The sequence below is a fragment of the Aspergillus fijiensis genome (assembly GCF_003184825.1).
Source record: "Aspergillus fijiensis CBS 313.89 unplaced genomic scaffold BO72scaffold_11, whole genome shotgun sequence".
In the NCBI taxonomy this organism is placed as follows: Eukaryota; Fungi; Ascomycota; class Eurotiomycetes; order Eurotiales; family Aspergillaceae; genus Aspergillus; species Aspergillus fijiensis.
This window is the reverse complement of record NW_024468987.1, coordinates 194,986-217,301: the sequence shown is the minus strand read 5'-3', so window position 1 is coordinate 217,301 and position 22,316 is coordinate 194,986. Positions and strand designations below refer to the sequence as shown.

The 22,316-nt window shown below is 52.8% G+C and overlaps 8 protein-coding genes across 8 annotated transcripts; 5 read left to right on the top strand and 3 right to left on the bottom strand.

Moving 5' to 3' along the window:
• Nucleotides 1-44: 44 nt before the first annotated feature.
• On the bottom strand, nucleotides 45-1,781 carry BO72DRAFT_525570 (uncharacterized protein; the record flags this gene model as incomplete). The annotated part of the gene is made up of 4 exons (XM_040949968.1): nucleotides 45-890; nucleotides 947-1,000; nucleotides 1,054-1,484; nucleotides 1,553-1,781. 4 exons carry the CDS (start codon nucleotides 1,779-1,781, stop codon nucleotides 198-200), a joined length of 1,407 nt encoding a protein of 468 aa, XP_040803890.1. The 3' UTR covers nucleotides 45-197.
• A 1,106-nt stretch (nucleotides 1,782-2,887) lies between these two features.
• Nucleotides 2,888-5,905, top strand: BO72DRAFT_372332 (proteasome regulatory particle base subunit RPN1; the record flags this gene model as incomplete). Its single annotated transcript, XM_040941041.1, has 5 exons — nucleotides 2,888-3,055; nucleotides 3,146-3,208; nucleotides 3,276-3,440; nucleotides 3,502-5,811; nucleotides 5,873-5,905. 5 exons carry the CDS (start codon nucleotides 2,888-2,890, stop codon nucleotides 5,903-5,905), a joined length of 2,739 nt encoding a protein of 912 aa, XP_040803889.1.
• Nucleotides 5,906-6,383: 478 nt separating this feature from the next.
• BO72DRAFT_398889 (protein kinase RIO2) lies at nucleotides 6,384-7,873 on the top strand (the record flags this gene model as incomplete). The annotated part of the gene is made up of 3 exons (XM_040942109.1): nucleotides 6,384-6,446; nucleotides 6,576-6,720; nucleotides 6,811-7,873. 3 exons carry the CDS (start codon nucleotides 6,384-6,386, stop codon nucleotides 7,809-7,811), a joined length of 1,209 nt encoding a protein of 402 aa, XP_040803888.1. The 3' UTR covers nucleotides 7,812-7,873.
• Nucleotides 7,874-8,277: 404 nt separating this feature from the next.
• On the top strand, nucleotides 8,278-9,550 carry BO72DRAFT_445695 (mitochondrial 54S ribosomal protein uL23m). Its single transcript, XM_040944118.1, has 3 exons — nucleotides 8,278-8,449; nucleotides 8,559-8,849; nucleotides 8,985-9,550. Exons 1-3 carry the CDS (start codon nucleotides 8,349-8,351, stop codon nucleotides 9,223-9,225), a joined length of 633 nt encoding a protein of 210 aa, XP_040803887.1. The 5' UTR covers nucleotides 8,278-8,348; the 3' UTR covers nucleotides 9,226-9,550.
• BO72DRAFT_423806 (putative LON domain serine protease) lies at nucleotides 9,471-12,591 on the bottom strand (the record flags this gene model as incomplete). Its single annotated transcript, XM_040942854.1, has 3 exons — nucleotides 9,471-9,755; nucleotides 9,809-12,041; nucleotides 12,114-12,591. 3 exons carry the CDS (start codon nucleotides 12,589-12,591, stop codon nucleotides 9,668-9,670), a joined length of 2,799 nt encoding a protein of 932 aa, XP_040803886.1. The 3' UTR covers nucleotides 9,471-9,667.
• Nucleotides 12,592-13,568: 977 nt separating this feature from the next.
• BO72DRAFT_466513 (porphobilinogen deaminase) lies at nucleotides 13,569-14,689 on the top strand (the record flags this gene model as incomplete). The annotated part of the gene is made up of 2 exons (XM_040946772.1): nucleotides 13,569-13,860; nucleotides 13,950-14,689. The coding sequence occupies 2 exons, from the start codon at nucleotides 13,569-13,571 to the stop codon at nucleotides 14,687-14,689; spliced, it is 1,032 nt and encodes a 343-aa protein (XP_040803885.1).
• A 292-nt stretch (nucleotides 14,690-14,981) lies between these two features.
• On the bottom strand, nucleotides 14,982-16,262 carry BO72DRAFT_423800 (IGBP1/TAP42 family protein; the record flags this gene model as incomplete). The annotated part of the gene is made up of 3 exons (XM_040942853.1): nucleotides 16,003-16,262; nucleotides 15,654-15,930; nucleotides 14,982-15,563 (listed from the first exon to the last, which is right to left on the bottom strand). Exons 1-3 carry the CDS (start codon nucleotides 16,212-16,214, stop codon nucleotides 14,982-14,984), a joined length of 1,071 nt encoding a protein of 356 aa, XP_040803884.1. The 5' UTR covers nucleotides 16,215-16,262.
• Nucleotides 16,263-16,791: 529 nt separating this feature from the next.
• Nucleotides 16,792-22,159, top strand: BO72DRAFT_423796 (putative RNA helicase/RNAse III; the record flags this gene model as incomplete). Its single annotated transcript, XM_040942852.1, has 16 exons — nucleotides 16,792-17,021; nucleotides 17,078-17,274; nucleotides 17,331-17,434; nucleotides 17,483-17,748; nucleotides 17,799-17,906; nucleotides 17,959-18,640; nucleotides 18,687-18,745; nucleotides 18,796-18,865; nucleotides 18,918-18,986; nucleotides 19,032-19,211; nucleotides 19,267-20,337; nucleotides 20,393-20,793; nucleotides 20,848-21,361; nucleotides 21,418-21,603; nucleotides 21,657-21,809; nucleotides 21,863-22,159. 16 exons carry the CDS (start codon nucleotides 16,792-16,794, stop codon nucleotides 22,157-22,159), a joined length of 4,587 nt encoding a protein of 1,528 aa, XP_040803883.1.
• Between the last annotated feature and the right edge of the window lie 157 nt (nucleotides 22,160-22,316).

Here is a 22,316-nt window from a genome sequence, read left to right as displayed (position 1 = left end):
GAGAGCACTTTCTCTGAGTCTAAATCAAGCTAATCATATTCGATAGTCACGCAAACTGCCCGGAAAAGTAGAAGCTAAACGAAACCGAAAAACCGAAACCCCACTTTTTAGTATGAATGATCAAGCCAAAACACACGGGAGCAAAGAGATTGCAAATTCTTGGGCGAGATGCGGGGTTGGCTGCTCTGTCGAGAGGCTCAGAGCTGTCGACTCTTCTTGTAGCGCTGCCACCAGAACATAGACAGCAGACAGACCCCCAAGGAACTTAGGTTACGAAGGACAGGGAACTTCTTGTGTCGGTGGACTTGATGCTTGGGATCCTGCGGTATCTCCTTCTCCGAGACAGTAACCTTTTTCTTGGTCATGGAGTCAGCAGCAAGGGGAAGAGGGTTTGCGGCCCGTTCGGCCGCCAGCTGCAGTACCAACAAAGGGATTACGGGGATATTAGCTCGGTCAGCGTCAACCAGGACAAGGTCTGAGATGCCCTCGGCGTCCAACGCGTTTAATCCACCGGTCCAGCTCTGACAGTAGGTGCTGGGCAGTCCCCGCAGATGGGCAGGGAGCGGCTTGCTATCAGGGGGACAGCCAGGCCGGACAAACTTCGCTCTGAGCCTCGTCCCGTCGCGGGATACGTCGAGGGGCTCGATGCGGAACTCTTCATACACGTCGCAGTGAGGTTGGTGAAGACATGCCGCCCACAGCGCCTCCTCGTATGGGCCAGGGATGGACTGGCCCAGGAAATCGGCCTCCAACGAGATAAAGCGCTGGGGGCCCCAGAAGATCTTCCGCGTGATCCAGAGCTTGCAGCCTTGTTGGCTGAAGCCGAGATGCTGGATGTATGGGTATTCCTTCAGGTGTTTATAACGCCGCTTGCATTCACTGTCCGTGGACTAGGCTACTGTTTAGCGCAATATTAGGCTGGGAATTTAAGCACAAGAAGGCTCACAGGGACGGTTACTTCCGTACTTTCGAACGTCTGGGGTTGTGGGGATGATTGAGACTAGTAGCACTTTAGCAGGTAATGGGACCGTGAAAGACAAGAAGGGGGCTCACTGGGGCTGTAGTAACAGTGCTCTTGGAAGTCGGGGGCTGCTGGAGATCACTGGGTTGCTTCATAGTCTGCGGCTTCTGTGTGCATCGATTTCCTTGGGATCCCGGAGACTGGACAGTAGACTTCTTCCTGGAATAATGGTCCCGGGGAGCTGTGGTATTGGTGTTTTCAGAGGTCTGCGGCTGCTGTGAATCATCGGATTGCTCTGTAGTCTGCAGTTTCTGTGTGTATTGATCACCCTGCGACTGTCTGGCCTGGCAACCCGAGTCCTCGCGGGATCGTTGGGCCCTAGGAGCTGTGGTATCAGTGCTCTCGGAAGTCTGGGGCTGCTGGGGATCATTGGATTTCTTTGTGGTCTGCAGCTTCTGTGTGCATTGATTCCCCTGGAGCTCCTGAGTTTGGAAAGTAGGTTCCTCCCTGGATTGTTGGGCCACTAGGATGACACATGAATTAGACGCACTGATTGGGGTGTTACAACGCCGATACAACGATCCAGCTCACAGGACTTGATTATCTCTTCTGTGTAGATCCGGGCATCAGACGACGGCCCGATTTCATGGGGCATTTGCGCCGTTGGCACCAATGCTTCGAGAAAAGAATTATCGGCGTAGCAGAGAGAAGCTCGAATCCAAGGTTCCAGGCTGCGGATGCAGCAAGCATCGCAGAGGCTCTGGATATGACGCTTTTTGGCCTCCTCCTCCTTGTCGTTGTTTTTCCTAGTGCGACCCATGGTTGCAAAAGTCCAGCAACGATGATTATGGACCGGGCTGTGAACAGGAAAAGATGAGGCAATGGGCTTATATATATCAGCTTTGCACCCCCTCCATGGGGTGAACCTCTGGAGAGCAGGATCCCCGCAGCTTCCTGCAGTGTAACATGTGTCAGAGGTCGAGTGTAGGCTTAAGCTCGCATGACGAGATGGTGACTACGCCTTGGACGACAAACGCTGCTTGTCTTCATGGTGCTAATGCGTTTGGAATCTGCATTCCGTGGAACTGTACTTCTGACGACCAACAAGAGATGGACTTGGGAGGGGAAACGGAAACTGTGGGCAATGTCTCAAAGCGCGGGACTCATCTCAAGTTCCGATTTGAGAGGCGTTCGTGTCCAGGGATGACTGGAAGTGATCTAATCAGTGTTGTTTCTGCTGTATGTGTGCTCCGGGAGCTCGGATACACTGTCCGGTTTATAACTGGACAGGAAGAGTTGGTGTGTACAAACGAGGCGATTGTGAACTCCTAGACGGCGAACTGAGACGCCGTCATTCGGTGAAAATGCCGCAAAGATACTTCTTCAAGAATTTGGTATGAGCTTGCCTTCCAGCTGCAATCAATATGCCTTAGTTCACATTAGTGATATAGATCATTGGAATATTAAATTTGTAGATGGTATTAGTGCAGCATAGCTTTGCGAATGGTTCCAGCTGTGCTAATAACACCAAAGAATATGATATAATTGTAGAGTTATTCACCCTACAGTATCTTGGGGCAGGAGTAGAGTAATATTAAAGTACCTTGGTTAGTTAATGATGCTGACATACATGGACTGTTTCATTCTTCTATTGGAGTCGAAGGCTTGGCGGTGCGGCCTTACATAAGCAGCCTAGCTCCACAGGAGCGCAACGCCCGCCCGAGCGGCGAGGAACTGAGAGAGCTTCCTCTGCTTCCCCATCAACAAGCTTATGATTCCACCCCCCTCGTCATCGCCTGCTCCGTGAAGGTTTATTCTGTTCGACCTTTACCACCTCGGATACCCCCGTCAGAGCTTCTTTCTACGCTCTAGTCTCCCCCCTATCCCCGAAACCACACAGTCCTACTCGCCATATAATCGTCAGCAATGGCGCAAGATGGCGAGCGGTCAGCTCCCGCCGACAAGGGCAAGGGCAAGGTTGACGATGTGAAAGATTTGGCTGGAGGAAAGAAGGCACAGACCGGCGAGAAGCCTCAAGCCGACGGAAAGAAGAAGGACGAGGAGCCCCAGGAAGGTAGGCGATACATTGAGCCCGTGGCATGGGCGGGAACATCCCGACCCGACGCCGCTTCTAGCACCAGCTATGCCAGCTTGCTGTGGCAGTGCTAACCATATGATACAGAGGAGCTCAATGAAGAAGATCAGCAATTGAAGAACGAGCTGGAGATGCTCGTGGAAAGATTAAAGGTATGGACACAGCAGCTGTTGCTACAGGCCCCGATCGATGACGTTAACGCTCCGCTTTCCTGCCTAGGAGCCGGATACATCGCTCTACAGTCCTGCCTTGGATGCGATTAAGAATTTCATAAAGACCTCGACATCTTCGATGACCGCTGTCCCTAAGCCCTTGAAATTCCTCCGACCTCACTACGATGACCTCACGGCGCTTTATGACAAGTGGCCGGCTAGCCCGGTTAAGGTGCGTCTTCTGTTGTATGACGGCGCGGACCGGAGCGACAATCTGACCATATCTCATCTAGGACTCCTTGGCCGACATGTTATCAGTTCTTGGAATGACATACGGAGACGAGGAGAAGCTGGAGACCCTGAAGTACCGCCTGCTGACCAAGTCGGAGGATCTCGGCTCATGGGGCCATGAATACATCAGACACCTGGCCTTGGAGATCGGCCAGGAATATCAAAACAGGCTAAATGCTGAGAAGGATGTACAAGACTTGATCGACCTTGCTCTTTCTCTTGTTCCGTACTTCCTGAAGCACAACGCTGAAGCCGATGCCGTCGACTTGCTGAGTGAGCTCGAGATCATCGAGGAAATCCCTCGCTTTGTGGACGAGAACACCTACGCTCGAGTTTGCTTGTATATGGTTAGCATGGTTAACCTCCTAACATACCCAGAAGACCAGCAATTCCTCCGCACCGCGCACGAGATCTACGTCACCTACAAGGAGCTCACCAAGGCCATTGTCCTCGCTATTCGCCTAAACGACACTGAGCTGATCAAGAGTGACTTGAACGCCACCTCGGACGATTCCATCAAGAAGCAGATGGCGTTCCTCGTTTCCCGACAGCAAATATGGCTCGATCTCCCGGAATATGAAGAAGATCAGCTATTCATGGACTGCCTCAACAACACCTCGATCCCCAAGCACTTCAAGTCTCTTGGCAAGGAGCTTAACATTCTGGATCCCAAGATGCCTGAAGATATCTACAAGACTCACTTGGAAAGCTCACGTGGCGCCGGCCTCACCAACGTCGATTCTGCTAGACACAATCTCGCCAGCGCTTTCGTGAACTCGTTTGCTAATGCTGGATTCGGAAACGATAAGATGATGCTGGTTGAAGGTGACAAGGGTCCTTGGGTGTGGAAGACGAAGGATGACGGCATGCTGTCGACCACGGCTTCTCTGGGAATGCTCATGCACAGAGATGTCGAGATCGGCCTGGATAAGATCGACAAGTACACGTACGCCTCGGAAGATCAGATCAAGGCGGGTGCTTTGTTGTCCATCGGTATCCTGAACTCTGGTGTACGGATCGACTCTGACCCTGCCCTGGCTCTCCTGAGCGACCCCGAGAATTTGGAGGCGAAGAGCGTGCCCATGCGGGTCGCATCGATCATGGGTCTTGGTCTAGCCTATGCTGGCTCCAACAAGGAGGAGCTGTTGGAGGTTCTCCTTCCGATCGTCGAAGACAGTGCGCTGGATATGCAGCTCTCTGCCATGGCTGCTGTCTCTCTGGGTCTCATCTTCGTTGGCTCTTCCAACCACCAAGTCAGTGAGGCGATTGCCTCGACCTTGATGGACGAGGAGAGACAGAAGCACCTGAAGGACAAGTGGACCCGTTTCATGGCGCTCGGTCTCGCCCTTCTGTACTTCGGTCGTCAAGAAGAGGTCGATGTTGTTCTTGACATTCTCAAGGCCGTGGATCACCCCATGGCTAAGCCCACCTCTGTACTTGCCTCGGTCTGCGCATGGGCAGGCACTGGCACCGTCCTGAAGCTGCAGGAACTTCTTCACATCTGCAATGACATCATTGAGGAGAACGACGAGAAGAAGGGCGACGAGCTCGTCCAGTCGTATGCTGTACTTGGCTTGTCGCTCATCGCCATGGGCGAGGAAGTTGGCCAGGATATGATCCTCCGACAGTTCGGTCATCTCATGCATTACGGTGCCAGCAACATCCGGAAGGCTGTACCCCTCGCTATGGGTCTGATCACCCCTAGCAACCCCCAAATGAAGGTCTACGATACTCTTTCGAGATACAGCCACGACACCGACAACGACGTCGCTATCAACGCGATCTTCGCCATGGGTCTTTGTGGTGCCGGTACCAACAACGCTCGTTTGGCCCAGTTGCTCCGTCAGCTGGCTAGCTATTACCACCGTGACCAGAACTCTTTGTTCATGGTTCGCATCGCGCAGGGTCTTCTGCATATGGGCAAGGGCACCATGACCCTGAATCCCTTCCACACCGACCGACAGGTCTTGTCGCGTGTATCAGCTGCCGGTCTGCTCACCGTCCTGGTGTCCTTGATTGACGCCAAGCAATTCATCCTCGCCGAACACCACTACCTCCTCTACTACCTCATCACTGCCATGTACCCTCGCTTCCTCGTCACACTCGATGAAGACTTGCAGCCTCTGACTGTGAATGTCCGGGTCGGTCAGGCCGTGGATGTCGTCGGCCAGGCTGGTCGCCCGAAGACGATCACTGGCTGGCAGACGCAGAGCACGCCAGTTCTCTTGGCCTATGGTGAGCGGGCCGAACTCGAAGACGAGCAATACATCCCTCTCAGCAGCACTCTGGAGGGTTTGGTAATCTTGCGCAAGGTAAATATTGCGATCCACCATGTTTTCACTGAGTGAAGTTTGCCTGCTAACTGGAATGCAGAACCCCAACTGGGAGGCGGAGACTTCCGCATAAATGAGACGAGAACTGAACATGAAACTTTGCGAGCTTGAATGAGCGCCGGGAAATCACAGCTTTGGGATTCTTGGACTTAATGTATTCAGAACGAACCGGAAATACCTTATATCAATTAGATCAATGGATATAGGAAGGGGAGTGTTCTAAGTTAAGAAGTTTACTCTTAAGATAGAATTAGCTTCGAGGACCCAGTTTGATTGAAGTAATGCTTCCGTGGATATGTAGTGTAGATTCTTGCCATCGTCGCAGCGGTTCATCAACATTGTCCGAGTTGTATACAGAAAGATCCCGAACAGGAAACTAGGGCATAGGGCAGTGGAGCCCGTAAGTTTTCCCCGGGTACCTTCAGGGACGCCGCCGCAATCACGTCGAAGGCTTAGAGATAGGTAGCCGACTCCACTCTTGTAAATCCGACTGACTGTTCGTTATTTTGTACCTCTTCACCAACTCCAAGTTTTGAGGAATTTTCGCGGCCATGAAGCTCGACCCCAAAGCGATCCGTTACCTGACGGCGGAGGACTTTCGCGTTCTCTCGGCGGTACGCTACGCCCCTCCAAGCATTTCCCCGCCTTGACTTTTTTTTGGTCGTCCATTTTATTTCTCGGAGCAAGCGCATGATGTATTGACCAAAGCTAACAGACAAATTTGTCTTTCTTGAGGAGAAAAGGTTGAACAAGGCAGTCGGAACCATGAAATTGTGCCGACGCCATTGATTGCGCAGATCTCGGGCCTGCGCGGGGGCAGCGGGGTGCATCGATCGATCTCGAACCTTGCGAAGACGAATTTGATCGCGAAGGTGAAGAATGCTAAATGTACGTCTGCCTGCTTGCCTTGTAAATCGGGGGATATTTGAACCTTGCCTACGGTACTTTTTACTTACCATACATATTTTCTTGGGACAGACGACGGCTACCGGCTCACCTACGGCGGGCTGGACTACCTGGCGCTGCACGCGCACCAGAAGCAGAAGGTGATCTACTCGGTGGGCAACCAGATCGGGGTGGGCAAGGAGTCGGACATCAACGTGGTGGCCAACCACCAGAAGCAGCAGTGCATCCTGAAGATCCACCGGCTGGGCCGCATCTCCTTCCGCACCGTCAAGACCAACCGCGACTACCTGCGGCACCGCACCTCGGCCTCGTGGATGTACATGTCGCGGCTGGCGGCGATGAAGGAGTTCGCCTTCATGAAGGCGCTGCGCGCCAACGGCTTCAGCGTCCCCGAGCCCATCGCCCAGAACCGGCACACGATCGTCATGAGCCTGATCGATGCGTTCCCGCTGCGCCAGATCTCGTCAGTCGCGGACCCGGCCGGCCTGTACGCCGAGCTGATGGAGATGATTGTCCGGTTTGCACGGTATGGGTTGATTCATGGTGATTTTAATGAGTTTAATATCTTGATCAAGGAGGTGGTCGAGGATGATGGCAAAGGGAAGGGGCGTGGGCCTGAGGACGACGAGGAGAAGGTGACGCTGGTGCCCGTGGTCATCGATTTCCCGCAGATGGTCTCCATCGACCACCCCAATGCCGAGATGTACTTCGATCGCGATGTCAACTGCATCAAACGGTACTTCTCCCGCAAGTTCCACTTCGTCAGTGATGTGCCCGGTCCCTTCTTTGCCGACGCCAAGAAGCAGATGATGGCCAATCCGGGGAAGCGGTTGGATGTCGAGGTTGAGGCGTCGGGCTTCTCGAGGAAGATGGCCCGTGAGTTGGAGAGTTATATGCAGGAGGTTGGGGCGACGGGGGATGGGGTGAGTGATCGGGAGGATGGGGATGATGACGAGGAGGAGGATGAGGAGGAACAGGGAGAGGAGGATGATAGGGAGGAGTCGCAGTCGGATGAGCTCGACGAGAGTTCTCGACGGCTAGGCAATTTGAAGGTGTCGGAGGGGGGACAGTAGGGACCTGCTGCGATGGATAAAAAGATATGATACGATCATGACCATAATGAATAGAACTTTTCTGGGACTCGTAAATTTTTCTCTGCAACTCACGTAGCTAGTTCTGTCGTAGGTGTTATCTTCTTGTTGTTTGCGATTATCCAATAACGTAGATCTTGAGATCTTGAGGTATTACTGAGTGCTACTGGCTGAAGTCAGAAATTGTCCGACTATGAACTTCCACTCCAAACATCTCTCGACCCCGTCCAAGGCATCCAATCGATTTGCAAAGAACAGGTAACTGACAATTACCGTATAAGCATTGAGCCAGCCATCTATCCCTCCGCATTATTCCCGGAGTGGAGTAAACTATCAAATGCTACGGGCGCCGAAGCGGCCAAACGACGCAAACAACGAATTGCAAGAAAGTTCCGCTCCGGAAGATAACCAAACTATTCCGCACCTCCAAATCCACCACCACCACCACCACATTTCGCAGTACTCCCCCCCCCCCTCCTCCTTCTCCTCTCCCCGACAAGGACCCAAACACCACCAAAAATGGTCCGCAAACTCACGCAACTGGCCAAAAAAGTGCCCACCCGGCCGGAAGGCTGGGTCGGTCCCGGCGCTCCTCTGGAGGCGCGCAAACAGGTCTTTCTGTAAGCCAAACCCTCAATCCCACCCGGTGGACGCAAGCCCCCATACCGTATACTCCCCATCCAACCGAGAAAACCAGCCCCCGCTAACGTATGCTCGATGCCGGCCCAGTCCCGACTTCACCATCGCCCTCATCCGCACCCCCTTCCTCCCGCCCCGCTACGCCTCCTTCTACGTGCCGCTCAACCTCAACAAGCTCGACATGCGCGACTACCTGCAGCGCGCGTACGGGGTCGGCGTGCTGGCCGTGCGCAGCTTCGTCGAGCAGCAGAAGGTCACCCGCATGAAGTCCCGGGGCCGGTTCGGGTACGGTCCGCTGCGCCGTCCGCAGAGCAAGAAGCGGATGACCGTTGAGATGAAGGAGCCGTTTGTGTGGCCCGAGGCGCCGAAGGAGATGGATAAGTACGTTGTCTTTGCCCTTGCCCTACCTTCCCCTTTTACCCTTGCTGTGGTTGCGGTGGTTTGCGTATGCAATACACGGGGCTGTGCTGTGCTGTGTGTGATACAATGCTAATTCTCCGGCACAACACAAAACAGGTGGGAGAAGGACCAGTACTACAAGGCCGCCAAGTGGCAGCAGGAGATGCAGGACGCCCAGAAGCCCGAGGCAGGCATGTTGGCCCCCACCAAGGAGCGCGAGTCGTACGCCGCCGAGGCCGAGAAGATCCTCAGCGGCGAGAAGCCCTGGCGCCCGACTTGGCAGGCCCTGGGGTTGAATTACGACCGCGCGGTGCGCGGGAAGGCGGCTACTAGTCCTAAGGATGGGTCGAGGTCGTGAGTGTTGAGGTGAGGTTTGAGGGTTGTTTGAGGTGCATATGAATGGGTTGGGTACACTGAATGGATGATATCCAGGGAGAGGAGGATGAAATACGGTGAAAAATCCTGGACTTGGGAACAGGGCTGGCTTGTTCCTTTGGGGTTATGTATTTTCTTTTGGGGCTTTTTTCTTTCATGGTCGCGCTGTATTATATCGCTTTGGGTTTATAAATACATTTTCTTTTTCTCTTTTGGTTCGTTTGGTTTGCGGAGTTGGGATGTGGGTTGATTGATAATAAGTGTATTGGATAATATGCCGTTAAAATTTGAGTATTGGGTGATAATAAGACAAAAATGGGCGGAATAGCAAAACGCTGCATCGAACAAAACCCCGCTGGCTGCTTAAATCATAAAACAAGAGCATTATCTACAGTTATCCCATTCTGAGAGAGTATCAAACCGGTCTACAGCCGGCTCTCGATGAAATTGGCCTGGTGTTGCCCCGGCCAGTGAGCGTCGGGCCACACCTGTCGAATGGCTTCCCAGATGTGTCTGATAGCCAAGCATTAGTGAAGGTACCAAATCACTCGAAAAGAGAAACTTACTTGACGTAGATGATCTCTAACCCCTCGTTGACCTCCTGCGGTACATCCTTCACATCCTTCCGGTTGTGTTGCGGCAGAAGGACGGTCTTCACGCCTGCACGCAGCGCTCCGATCAGCTTCTCCTTGATTCCGCCCACCGGCATCACCTTCCCGCGCAGCGAAATCTCACCGGTCATGGCGAGACTAGGAGGCACAGGCTTGCCGCTGAACAGTGAGATCAGGCCGATCGTGTGGGCGAGACCGGCGGAAGGACCGTCCTTCGGAACTGCTCCGGACGGGCAGTGCACGTGCAAGCTGCGGTTCTTCATGATGTCCTCGTTGGGGTCCGCGGACAGTCCCAGCTCGTAGGCATGGGCTCTGACCCAGGTCAAAGCAACTTCAACACTCTCGCGGAGGACGCCACCCAAGTTACCAGTCAGCTGGATATTGCCGTTGCCCGGCATATCAGCCACTTCGATGAACAGGATACTGCCTTGACCTCCGGTGGAGAAGGCCACGAGGCCCGTGACCACGCCGGGCCGGCCATGCTTCTCCGCCAGTTCCTCGTAGAAGCGCTCGATGCCGAGAATATCCTCCAGATCCTCGAGGCTCACCACGGGATTGTACGCTTCCAGTCGGCCGGCGTCACCTGCGTCGGCGTACTGCACGGCCTTGGACCGGCAGATCGAACCGATTTCACGCTCCAGGTTCCGTACTCCAGATTCCATGGTATACGACGTGATGACTTTGTCGAGAACCTCGTCCGATAAGATGACTTGGCCTTCAAAGAGTCCGTTGGCCCGGACCTGCTTGGGAATAAGATGTCTCTTGGAAATGTGTCGCTTCTCGATGTTCGTGTAGCCAGACAACTGTATTGTCTCCATACGGTCGAGGAGCGGGGCGGGAATGGTCTCTAGCGAGTTGGCCGTGGCAATGAAAAGAATCTTGCTCAGGTCAATTGGGATACCGATGTAGTGATCGGTGAAGGTGTGGTTCTGTTCGGGGTCCAAGACTTCAAGCATAGCTGCCGAGGGATCGCCCTGGAAATTCGCTCCGCCCACCTTATCAATCTCATCCAGCAGGAAGACCGGGTTAGCCACACCGACCTTCTTCAGACCATTGACGATCAAACCAGGCATTGCGGCAACGTAGGTCCTCCGATGACCTCGGATCTCTGCTTCGTCCCGGACACCACCCAGGGATATCCGATGGAACTTGCGACCCAAGGAGGCAGCCACGGACCGTGCCAGACTTGTCTTTCCGACACCCGGAGGGCCGACAAGCAGAAGGATCGGTGATTTATCGCCGATGCGCTTGGACTCCAACAGGTGTAGCTTGGTCTCAAGAGCAACCCTGTCTGCTTCCGATAGCGTCGGAACATCCTTTTCGATGTCGCCCGCATCGGAAGCATCCAGTTCCTGGGTGAGGCTCTCGATCTGGCGTTGCACATCTTTGTTAGAGGTTTGCTTTAGACGCAGCACCGCCAAGTACTCGAGAAGCCGCTTCTTGATCTTCTCCAGGCCGTAATGGTCGTCGTCTAATTGCTGGCGAGCTCTCTTCAGAGTCTCAGGACCAAGCTGATCTTCGGTGACCTTGGTCCAGGGAATGTCGGCAATATTCTCGAGGTAGCTTCTGCACACACCGTACTCTGCATTCGCAGGGTTCATCTTCCGGAGACGACGCAACTCCTTATCCGCGACTTTCCTAGCTTCAGGACTAAGCTCAGCGTCATTGAGTCTTTTTTGGAGCTCGTCAACCTCGTTCGCTTCTTTTTCATCGCCGTCGTTGTTCCGGCCGCTTGTCATCCCCGGCGGCGTCAATCCCGCCAGGCCTGCCATTGCTCGTTTGGCCAGCAGCTCCCGCTCGCGCGGATCGATCTGGCTGATATCAAATGAAGACCCGGGGAATGTATTGGTAGTGATGGTCGTGACTTTGACGTTGCTCTTGATATTCTGTACCTGCCGACTCAGAATCTCGATGGCGCCTTCTAGCCTGGCTCGGACATCGAACGAGGCCAGAATGCGGAGCTTCTCCTCAAAACCCGAGTCGGCAACATCGGCCATGAAGTCGGCCAGTCTACCTGCGTGGGAGATATCAGACTTGGTGATGAAGATCTCGAATTTACGAGCGATGATGGGCGATAGGCGGGTTCCCGCCGAGGGCAGAAGTGAGGAAAGTCGCAGAAGAGTCAATAGCTCCTTCGAAAGCTGTCTTAGCTGTTGGAACAGGTCGACCGTCTCAGTGTCGTTGATGACTGCGATTTCAGATGCGGATGATTAGTCAAAGACGTCATATAGCATTAACAGAGAAGAATAATGCAATGGACACAAACCTTTATCGTCATGGATGATGGTTTCGGCCTCAAAGAACGGCCGTTCCTTGAGGACTCGTTTGAGGGTGAAACGCTGAATTCCCTGGACAAGGAGGGATGGTTCTGCATAGGCACGGCGTTGGATGCCGATCACCTTGCCCACGGTGCCATACCGGAAGAGGTCCTCCTTGCGCGCTTGTCCCGCATCTATCATCTCGTACTCCTCCCGCTTGTCCTCCTCCAGGGTCCCATCATCGATGACCCGCTGGCCATCTTTGCTGAGATACGGGGAGCTGAGAGGGATGCATCCGAAGGTGACGATACTCCCATCCCGTTTCGCTGCGGGGGAGCGGTCCAGCACGGTGGTCAGGAGGTTCGCGATATCGGGTCGGTTGGAGACCGGAATCCGGAGAGTCACTCCGGGAAGTAAGACAGAGCCTTTGGGGAGCGGTACCAATGCAAGCTTGGTGGTTCTGCCGCTGTGGGAACCCATCGCGGGATGACGGATGCCAGATCAATTCAAACGTGGGTCGCAAAGGGTACAATGATTGAAGCTGAGAGAAGAATGACAATAAGAGAGGTAGGGTGTGGTCGTTTCAGCTGAGCCAATATTAAGAGAAAGAGAGAGAGAGAGAGAGGAAAAGGAGGTGGGAAAACGTGGGATAGAATAGATTGATGGGTAGTTTAAGGGGAAGAGTTGAGAAACGTGAGGAGAGAAAGTGATTAGAAGCTCAAGGGTAGATGGATGGATGGATGGATGGATGGATGAAAGAAGGCAGGCAAGCGTGACACTCCCGTCTGGGGTTGGGGGTGAGGCGGAGAGGAGGAGAAGATCGAAAGATAAGCGCACTCCCTCCCGATCATGCCGAGGTTCGCAGCCGTCAGACGACCAACCCTGAGTTAAATAACCCCCCAAAACCTGGGGGATTCTCCTCTTGTCTCACTTGCTCCTTGCTCTTCCACCAGCTTCTATCCCCTTTGGGTTCGATCTGATAAGAGTACATTGTCGATCAAGATGGTCGCAATTATGAGTACGGAGTACTACTGAGGATACTAAGTTAGTCCACACTCACCATGACGTGTATTGAACAGTAGGATCGCTTATCGTGATGCTCTCTATCGCGAAGAGGCAAAAAGGGCCCCAGTTGTAAGATTACCGCTGTAAGATTACAATATCCCACTATCTTTGCCCCGGACCGGACAGTCCAGCCGGGTCGTATGACAAAACAGAACCCGCAAAAAATACCCGGAGGAAAATGTGCTCGAGCCGGAGATCCAACTTTAACCATTAAGTTACTTGACAGCACGCTTTCTATTGCCACTACCTCTGACCCCCCCCCTCAATCCTTAATTGACCCCATCTATTTGTTTGTCCTTTCGGAGCGCATTCCCGTTCTATTCTCCTCTTTCACCCACCCGCTTCTAATCTCCTCTTCCCTGCTCTTATTTCCCCCCCCAAACACCGTCGGAATGGCCTCTACCCCGCTCGCCAGCGCAAACGCCGCTGATCCCTCCTCCCGCAAGGTCTTCACCATTGGGACGCGCAAGTCCAAGCTCGCTCTGCTCCAAACCGATTTGGTCCAGGCCGCCCTCAAGGCCAAATGGCCCGAATATGAATTCAAGATCCACTCGCGTGAAACCGCCGGCGACCAGAACACCACCATCGCGCTGCGGGACTTCACCACCAAGAATCTGTGGACTCAGGAGTTGGAGGAGTTGTTGATGGCCGGTCATGTGGACCTCATTGTGCATTCGCTCAAGGGTAAGTGGTGTGGCGTGGCCCCCAACGGAAGAACAAGAAAAGGCTCCGGGAATTTTTGGGCTGACATACTTGTTGTTGTTGCAACGTAGATGTCCCCACTCTGCTGCCGCCCTCATGCACGCTGGGCCCGATGATGGATCGGGAAGATACGCGCGACGTCTTGGTCGTCAAGCAGGGATTGCCGTACAAGAGCCTGGCCGACCTGCCTGCGGGTTCGGTGGTGGGCACCTCCTCCATCCGCCGGACAGCCCAGTTGGCGCGGCGGTACCCCCATCTCAAGGTTACGGATGTTCGCGGAAACATCGGCACTCGTCTGTCGAAGCTGGACGCGGAGGATAGCCCGTACGCCTGTCTGATCCTGGCGGCCGCCGGACTGCTCCGTCTGGACCTGCAGGATCGCATCACCGCCTATCTGGACTCCCAGAACGCCGGCATGCTCTACGCCGTCGGGCAGGGGGCGCTGGGGATCGAGGTCCGCAAGGATGATCGGCTTGTGCTCGACATGTTGTCGGGCATCGGTCACCAGGAGACGACTCTGGCCTGTTTGGCGGAGCGCAGCCTGCTGCGCACCCTGGAGGGTGGCTGCAGTGCCCCCCTGGGTGTCGAGTCGGAGTGGGTTCGTGATGCCGATGGCTCGTCCAAGTTGAGGATGCGGTCGGTTGTCGTCAGCGTGGATGGCAGTGAGAGCTCCGAGGTGGAAGTGGATGGCTCTGTGGATACCCCTCAGGCTGCTGAGGAGTTCGGGGTCACGGTCGCCAATGCTCTGGTGGCCAAGGGCGCTGGAAAGATCCTCGAAGAGATCCAGCGGAACAAGCAGGCATCTCAATGAGGTCTTGTACAGTACAACGATGTTGTGATGGACAACGATGTTGTGGTGGAGATGCTGGTCCTCTCCTTCACGGAAGGCATGAAGGATATGAAAAAGACGGATACCCATACAAGGAAACGGCACGTTGCAGGTTTAGATAGATTATGATATAACAACGCGATTCATAAGGCATATATCTGCGTCGATGGCAGATCTAGCGAGAAAATATATGCATTCATTATATGTGCTCGTCTCATGGCAAGACCCAGACCAAGAAACCAAATCATCAGTATCTATGTAGCATTCATGACAATCATCCTCTATTCAGAGTGTTTCCCGAGCCTCGGGGGTTTGCTTCCTTGAACTCATCCCAGGCCCGGGCCTTCATAGTCTCTCCATCGGCGATATCGTGGTCGTCTTCGTCGACCTCTGGTTTGATCCCGGACGCCTCGCCTCCCCCTTCGATAACGTTGCCCCGCCTTCGCTCCTCTTCGAGGTATTCATCGATTGTCATAGTTGGCAGGTTGTGCCCGGAGCGGAACACGCCCTGCTGCAGCTGGGTGCGGCGATCCAGCAATGTAAAGGGCTGCATCGGCCGTCCCTCCTTGCTCAATATCGGCCCGAGCCTTCCTCCTCTCAAGAGCTCGGCGATCGGGCGATCCAGTCGCTCGGAGTAGCCCGATTCGGCGTCCCCATTGCGTCTCCGGGGGTCATCCTGCGACAGCTCGGTGGGGTTGGGGGGTGCCGTGCGCATCGTGGCCAACATAGACAACTCCTGCGACAGGAGGTCGAGCAACTGGAACGTCTGGTGGGCGTAGAGCGCCAGCTCCGCCAGGTACAATGCGCGCACATCGTCTTCATCGCTCTGCAAGCGGTCTTTGTTCTTGGACAAGTACTGTTTTTGGGGGGTCACATTGAGTAAGCGGGGCGGTCTCGTTCATGTCAAGAATATTTAGTAGTGGTGGTGGTGGTGGTGCTGTCTAACCTCGAGTTTCTGCTTCAATTCCTTCTCCTCCCGGAATCGGGTGATCTTCACCTCGCGCCGGACCGCCGCATCGTTGGTAGGGGTGAGGGAGAAGGTGGACGGGTTGGCCGCGTACCGCTCGTAGAGCTTCTTGTCGCTGGCGCTGAGGATGTCGTATTCGTCCAGCCGGGAGAGGAACTTTTCGTATTGGCTCAGTGCACGGCGGAGGGAGGCTTCGCGGTCCGATGTGTAGGTTCTTTGGAGGAGGTCGGCGAGCAGGTATTCGACGGTCAGGTATCTGCAGTGAGAGAAAGAGGAGTGTGAACAAAAGACAATCTCAGATCAAGTGTCGAAGGGATGGGGCCAGTACTGTAGATCTCCGGTGGAGATATCCTCGAGAGCTTCGTTGGAGCTAAACAGCGACAGCAAGCTCACTAATCGTTGGCATTCCTCAAGCTTGGCTATGACTGCGTTGACATCACTGCGATAAGCATCCGTGTTGCTGTCGAACCGCCCTTCCAGCGCGGACTTTTCGGCTTTCGCCTCGGTGAACAGGGTGCGTAGGTTCTGGGGTTGTTCCATTGGGTGTGATTTTGCGTCTTGCGGAGGATGGTGCTGGGAGATTTGCTGGAGGGAGTTGAAGCTGAATACGGAGGATGGCCTCGAAGAAATAATTCCTGGGCCCGCCCCGCGGCAAGCCCCGCATCTATCAGTTTAGGGGTGGATCCTTGCGCTCCATCCCGGTTGCTGGGAAGTATATATATTCAACACTAAACTTATTGCTCCGGTCTAGTCCTGTCTATGTTATTGGCTTATTTGCGAAGGCTAGATACTTGTAATGTCAGTTGTAACGAGCAGATACCTTTGGCGAAGATCATTTCGAAGTTGTGTAACGCCCATGTATCTTTTCGAAGACAAGTCTCCGGCCGGGGTGTGAGACATTCACCCACTACAAACAGACCGCACGTTTGTTGTATGGTTTGTATTCACTGCACGACACGGTAACACTGGCAGCAGCTGTTGATGTGAGGTTCAGCCCACTGCAAGACTTGACCATTCCATTGAATACTCACTTTACCTCTTTCTGCATCTCTGACATGAATAACTTCCCTCTCTCCGCCACAATCATCCTGCTCCGAGTCGAGAGCAAAGCATGAAAATGACCGGGTCAAACGTCGAAAACCTCAGCGCCGAATTTCTGGGCATCCCTGCCTCCAACAGTAAGAATCGCACCTCAAGCACCACTAACGAAATCAGTGGAGTCGAAATCTCCTCAGAGGACGTCGAGAACGCTTCCAGCTCGTCTGACTCGGATGAAGAAGAAGAAAGCATCAACCCAATGGATGCCTCGCAACGACGGAGACTCCAAAATGCCAAGTTCAACGTCCTGTTAGTTCATTCCATCACTTACCCTTCATTTCTGGATGTAACTGACACTCGCATAGCTTGTCCAAGCGCGCTGTCACCGATCCAGTCGCCACCAACAAAAGGGTGGCTCCTGATCTGCCGGATGCTCAGCTTTCGACCGCTCACTTGATAGTCAAGCATGATCTTGCCACTGGTACCTTGGACCCAAGAGACTACCAGGTGGAACTATTCGAAAGGGCCAAAGCACAGAACACGATTGCCGTTCTTGAAACTGGTATAGATTGACATCTACTCACCAAGTCTGGCATATCTGATCCATGTGAGTTATAGGCTCGGGAAAGACTTTGATCGCAGTGCTGCTGCTGAGGCATACACTGCAGAACGAGCTAAATGATCGTGCTCAAGACAAGCCGCATCGCATATCTTTTTTCTTGGTGCGTATACCTCTCCATGGTTATATGAGAAAGCTTACACGTCTACAGGTTGATAGCGTTGCTCTCGCGTTTCAGCAAGCGGCAGTGCTGCGTCACAACCTTGATCAGAGCGTTGGTCAGTTCTTCGGCGCCATGGGAACTGATCTATGGAACAAGGAGATCTGGGATGAGCATTTCAAGACAAACATGGTCATTGTCTGCACGGCGGAGATCCTGCATCAGTGCTTGCTCAATTCTTACATCAGGATGGATCAGATCAATCTCTTGATCTTTGACGAAGCTCATCATACCAAGAAAGATCATCCGTATGCACGGTGGGTGCATTGTATGACAAAACTCGAGTACAATGCCTAACTGGGCTTAGGATTATTCGTGACACATACCTGAAGGAGGTTCCTTCAAAACGGCCAAGGATATTTGGGATGACGGCTTCGCCAGTGGACACCAAAGGTGATGTGGTCGATGCTGCGATGTATGAACAGGCTTTCCTCTTTCTCTCAGATGCACTTGCTAACGTCTCATAGGAGACTCGAAACATTGCTTGACAGCACTATTGCCACAACATCCCAGGCTACCTTACTGCGCCAATATGTCAGTCGTCCAGTCGAAGAAACGTGGGAATACACGATATTGGAGCCCCCGGTAGCGACAGCCTTGTACAAAGATCTCAAGCAGCGTTTTGGTGATCTCGAGTGTCTCGAGGGCATTTTCAAATTTGCCTGGCAGGCAACCTCTGAACTAGGTAGTTGGTGCTCGGATAGAGCATGGCTACGTGCTTTAGCAGATGACGTTCTGCCCAGACTCGAGGGGAAGATCAATAAGTCGGTTGAGTCTAATAGTTCACTCATTGAGTCCCGGGATACACATACACAAATCTTGCGAATCAGAGAGGCCAGCGACCTTGTCAAAAGACATGAGCTCACTAGCCCTCTCGGTCCAGGAGCGCTAAGCTCTAAGGTGCAGCTGCTCCGTGCAGAGCTGCAGAAGCGCTTTCTGCATCCAGATCAGACAAAGTGCATTGTCTTCACAGAGAAACGCTACACCGCGTTGATGCTGTTTGAGCTTTTCAACAACTTATGTATCCCTTTCCTTCGACCTGGTGTGCTTATTGGAGTTCGATCGGGTGACGTTGCAGGAATGGGCATAACCTTTCGTCAGCAATTTCTTACCTTGATCAAGTTCAGAGAAGGAGAAATCAACTGCCTGGTATGGATGCTCCTGCCTACAGAAACAATAATGCTGACTAGATAAGTTCGCTACCTCGGTAGCTGAAGAAGGTCTCGATATCCCGGACTGCAATCTCGTTGTTAGGTATTCAGAACTACACATCCACCATTGAGAGGGTCTGACTTATAGCATAGGTTCGATCTTTATCAGACACTCATTCAGTACGTGCAGAGCCGTGGCCGTGCCCGACACTACAGGTCAACGGTATGAGAGATGACTCCCGATCCGCCGAGGTCAACGCTTATGTCATTTACAGTATGCAATTATGGTCGAAAAGTACAACCCGCAGCACCAGGGCCGACTGTCGGAGGTTCGAGATGCCGAGGTAGGTTTACATCGTGCTTACAAGAGCCGGGCTAATCTGATACAGAGCATAATGCAACAATTCTGCGAAGCTCTGCCTGAGAACAGATTGTTGCATGGAAACGATGACCTAGAAAAGGTTTTGGAGAAAGAAGCCGGCAAGCGGACTTTCACCATCCAAGCATCTGGTGCCAAGTTGACCTATCACTCCGCCATTGCCATACTCGCTCGCTATGCTAGCTCTCTGGTAAATGCGATCCATGTGATAGAATGACATTGTGCTGACGTAGCAACCATTCAAGCAATATGAGAAAGAGCAAGACGCGAAAGTGCACTATGTGGTACTTCCTGTCAACAATGCCTTTGTTTGCGAGGTTATTCTGCCTGAGAAGTCGCCAGTGGTAGGGCTCACTGGGAGCCCGGAGATCCGAAAATCGAGAGCAATGCAGTCTGCAGCATTTGATACCTGCATACGGCTACGCAAAGCTGGGTTGCTCGACAATCACTTCAAGTCAATGTTCCACCGTCGCTTGCCTGCGATGAGGAATGCCAAGCTTGCCATAACCTCCAAGCAGACTAGCCAGTACGACATGATAGTCAAACCGTCATTCTGGGAAGACAAAAGAGGCGAGCGTCCAAGTAGTCTTTACATCACTGTAGTCCTGTTGGAACCTTCTGGTCCGCTGACAAGACAACATGCAAGTCTCTTATTGCTAACTAGGAACCCCCTTCCCGAGTTTCCAGCATTTCCCATCTATCTCGATGAGGATATAGAGACGATTGTGCATCTGGCTCCTTTGAAAGAACAGCTAACAATCTCAAAGATGGAGCTGCAATATTTGACGACATTTTTCCTTCGAGTGTTCGGTGATATCTTTCACAAGACCTATGATTACCAACCCGAGAGGATGACATATTGGCTAGGACCGACACATATACAAGTAATTCCAGATCGAGACACCAACCCCAGGGACTTGATTGATTGGAAGACCGTGATCCATGTGTATAAGAACGAGACTTTGCCGGTTCCAAGCAACGCAAATCCCAATTATCTGCTCGATCGCCTGGTCTTCGATAACTGGAACGGAGCGTGCAGATACTTCACTCTTGCGGTTGAGAAAACTCTACACCCCTCAGATCCCCCACCTCCTTTCGTGGCACGGCGCAGGTACATGAACGATATCATGAATTACAGCACTAGTCTTTCGAAGAACTCGCGTGCCAAATTTCTCTCGGGTTGCGATTGGAACCAGCCTGTCTTGAAAGCGGAGTTAGTTCGCCTTCGCAGAAACCTGTTGGATAAAATGACGGACGCAGAAAGAGACGTCGAAACGAGGTGTTATATTTGCGTAGAGCCACTTAAGATCTCCGCTGTTCGTGAATTCTTCTGCCCCGTTCTCAGCTGCTTTCTGAACTGACCATAACAAGATTCCTGCTTCTGTAGCAGCCTCATGTCTGGCTTTTCCTGCCATTATATCCAGGATGAACTCGTATCTGATAACCCTGGAAGCTTGCGCCGGGTTGGATCTTACGATCAAGCTTGAGTTTGCACTCGAGGCTTTAACCAAGGATTCTGATAACACAGAGGAGCATCGAGCCCAGCAACTTCACGTGCAACGGGGTATGGGGAAAAACTACGAGCGTCTCGAGTTTCTTGGGGACTGCTTTCTCAAGATGGCTACCTCCATTGCTCTTTTCTCACAAAACCCAGACGATGACGAATTCGACTACCATGTCAGCCGAATGTGTCTTGTCTGTAACAGGAACTTATTCAACACTGCGGTACAGAAGGAACTCTACAAGTATATTAGGACTCAAGGTTTCTCTCGGTATGAAGCCCCTAGACATATTAAATGGACATAATTCACTAACAACTACTAAAGACACACATGGTATCCTGATGGCTTGAGCCTCTTGCGGGGAAAGGACCACAGCAAGCAGATGAGCTCGGAAAGTAAACATGCACTCGGAGAGAAGACCATCGCCGATGTCTGTGAGGCGTTGATCGGAGCATCTCTGCTCACCGGGGGACCCCGGCATCGATTTGACATGGCAGTAAAAGCAGTGACTGCTCTAGTAGACGATGCGAGCCACAAAGTTACCTCCTGGAGGGATTACCAGAGTCTATACAGCATGCCTAGATATCAAGTCCAGACCCCTGATGGTTTCGAGCTTGATTTGGTCCGACAGGTCGAGGAGAAGCTCGGTTACAGTTTCAAGTATCCCCGGCTCTTGCGATCTGCGTTCACACACCCTTCCCTGCCCTCCGCTTGGGCTAAGGTTCCCTGCTACCAGCGACTGGAGTTTCTTGGAGACGCTTTGCTTGACATGGTCTGTGTCGAGAACATATTCCACCGTTTCCCAGATCGAGATCCTCAATGGCTCACCGAGCACAAGGTAGGCGACTGACCGCCATGGAACTGGCAAGAACATTATTGACAATTGAGCTGCAGATGGCGATGGTGTCTAACAAGTACCTCGGTGCCTTAGCGGTTAAGCTGGGCCTTCACACGCACTTGAAACATTTTAGCAACCCTTTACAGTCACAAATCACTCTTTATGCGCAAGCAATTCAGATTGCGGAGAGTGATAGCAAAGGTGCAGTAGATTACTGGGTTGATGCTAACGATCCTCCGAAGGTAGGGAGATGTCTAATCCAGATGTACCGAACCAGGCTAATTTGACTGTCTAGTGCTTGCCGGATATGGTGGAGGCCTACTTGGGAGCCATCTTCGTTGACTCGAGCTTTGACTTCGAGGTGGTTGAAGACTTCTTCCGTCGCTTTATCCAGCCCTATTTCGAGGACATGGCCATCTACGACACATTTGCTAACAAGCATCCAACCGTAGGAGCCACTTCCTTGCTTGTTAATTTGAGGTGATGACTGACCTCGGCTAGACGTTCCTCCATAACCGACTCGGAAATGAGTATGGTTGCTTGAACTACTGCCTGAAAGCTGGAGAGCTGCCCGGCGCCGATGGGACTCAAGCAAGTGTGCTGGCAGCAGTCTTTGTGCATGATGTGGTCATTGCCGAGGGTATGTCGTCGTCTAGTCGCTACGCCAAAGTCAAGGCCAGCGAGAGGGCATTGGCGGCTCTGGGGGGAATGACGCGGTTGGAGTTCCGCAAGAAATATAATTGCGATTGTCGGGTGGTGTGTGATGCGGCGGACCAGGAAATCGGGACAGCGATATGAGAGATGATGTGCTTTATGAAGTCAAATCAGTCGACAAAATGTTGAATGAATAGTTGATGTGGCTGTCAAGATCTATGATTATAGATGTGGTGGTGTACTCCGTAGGCAGTCTAGACTGGGCGTGCAGATCCGTGGTAGGCAAGAGCTGGGGCACGGA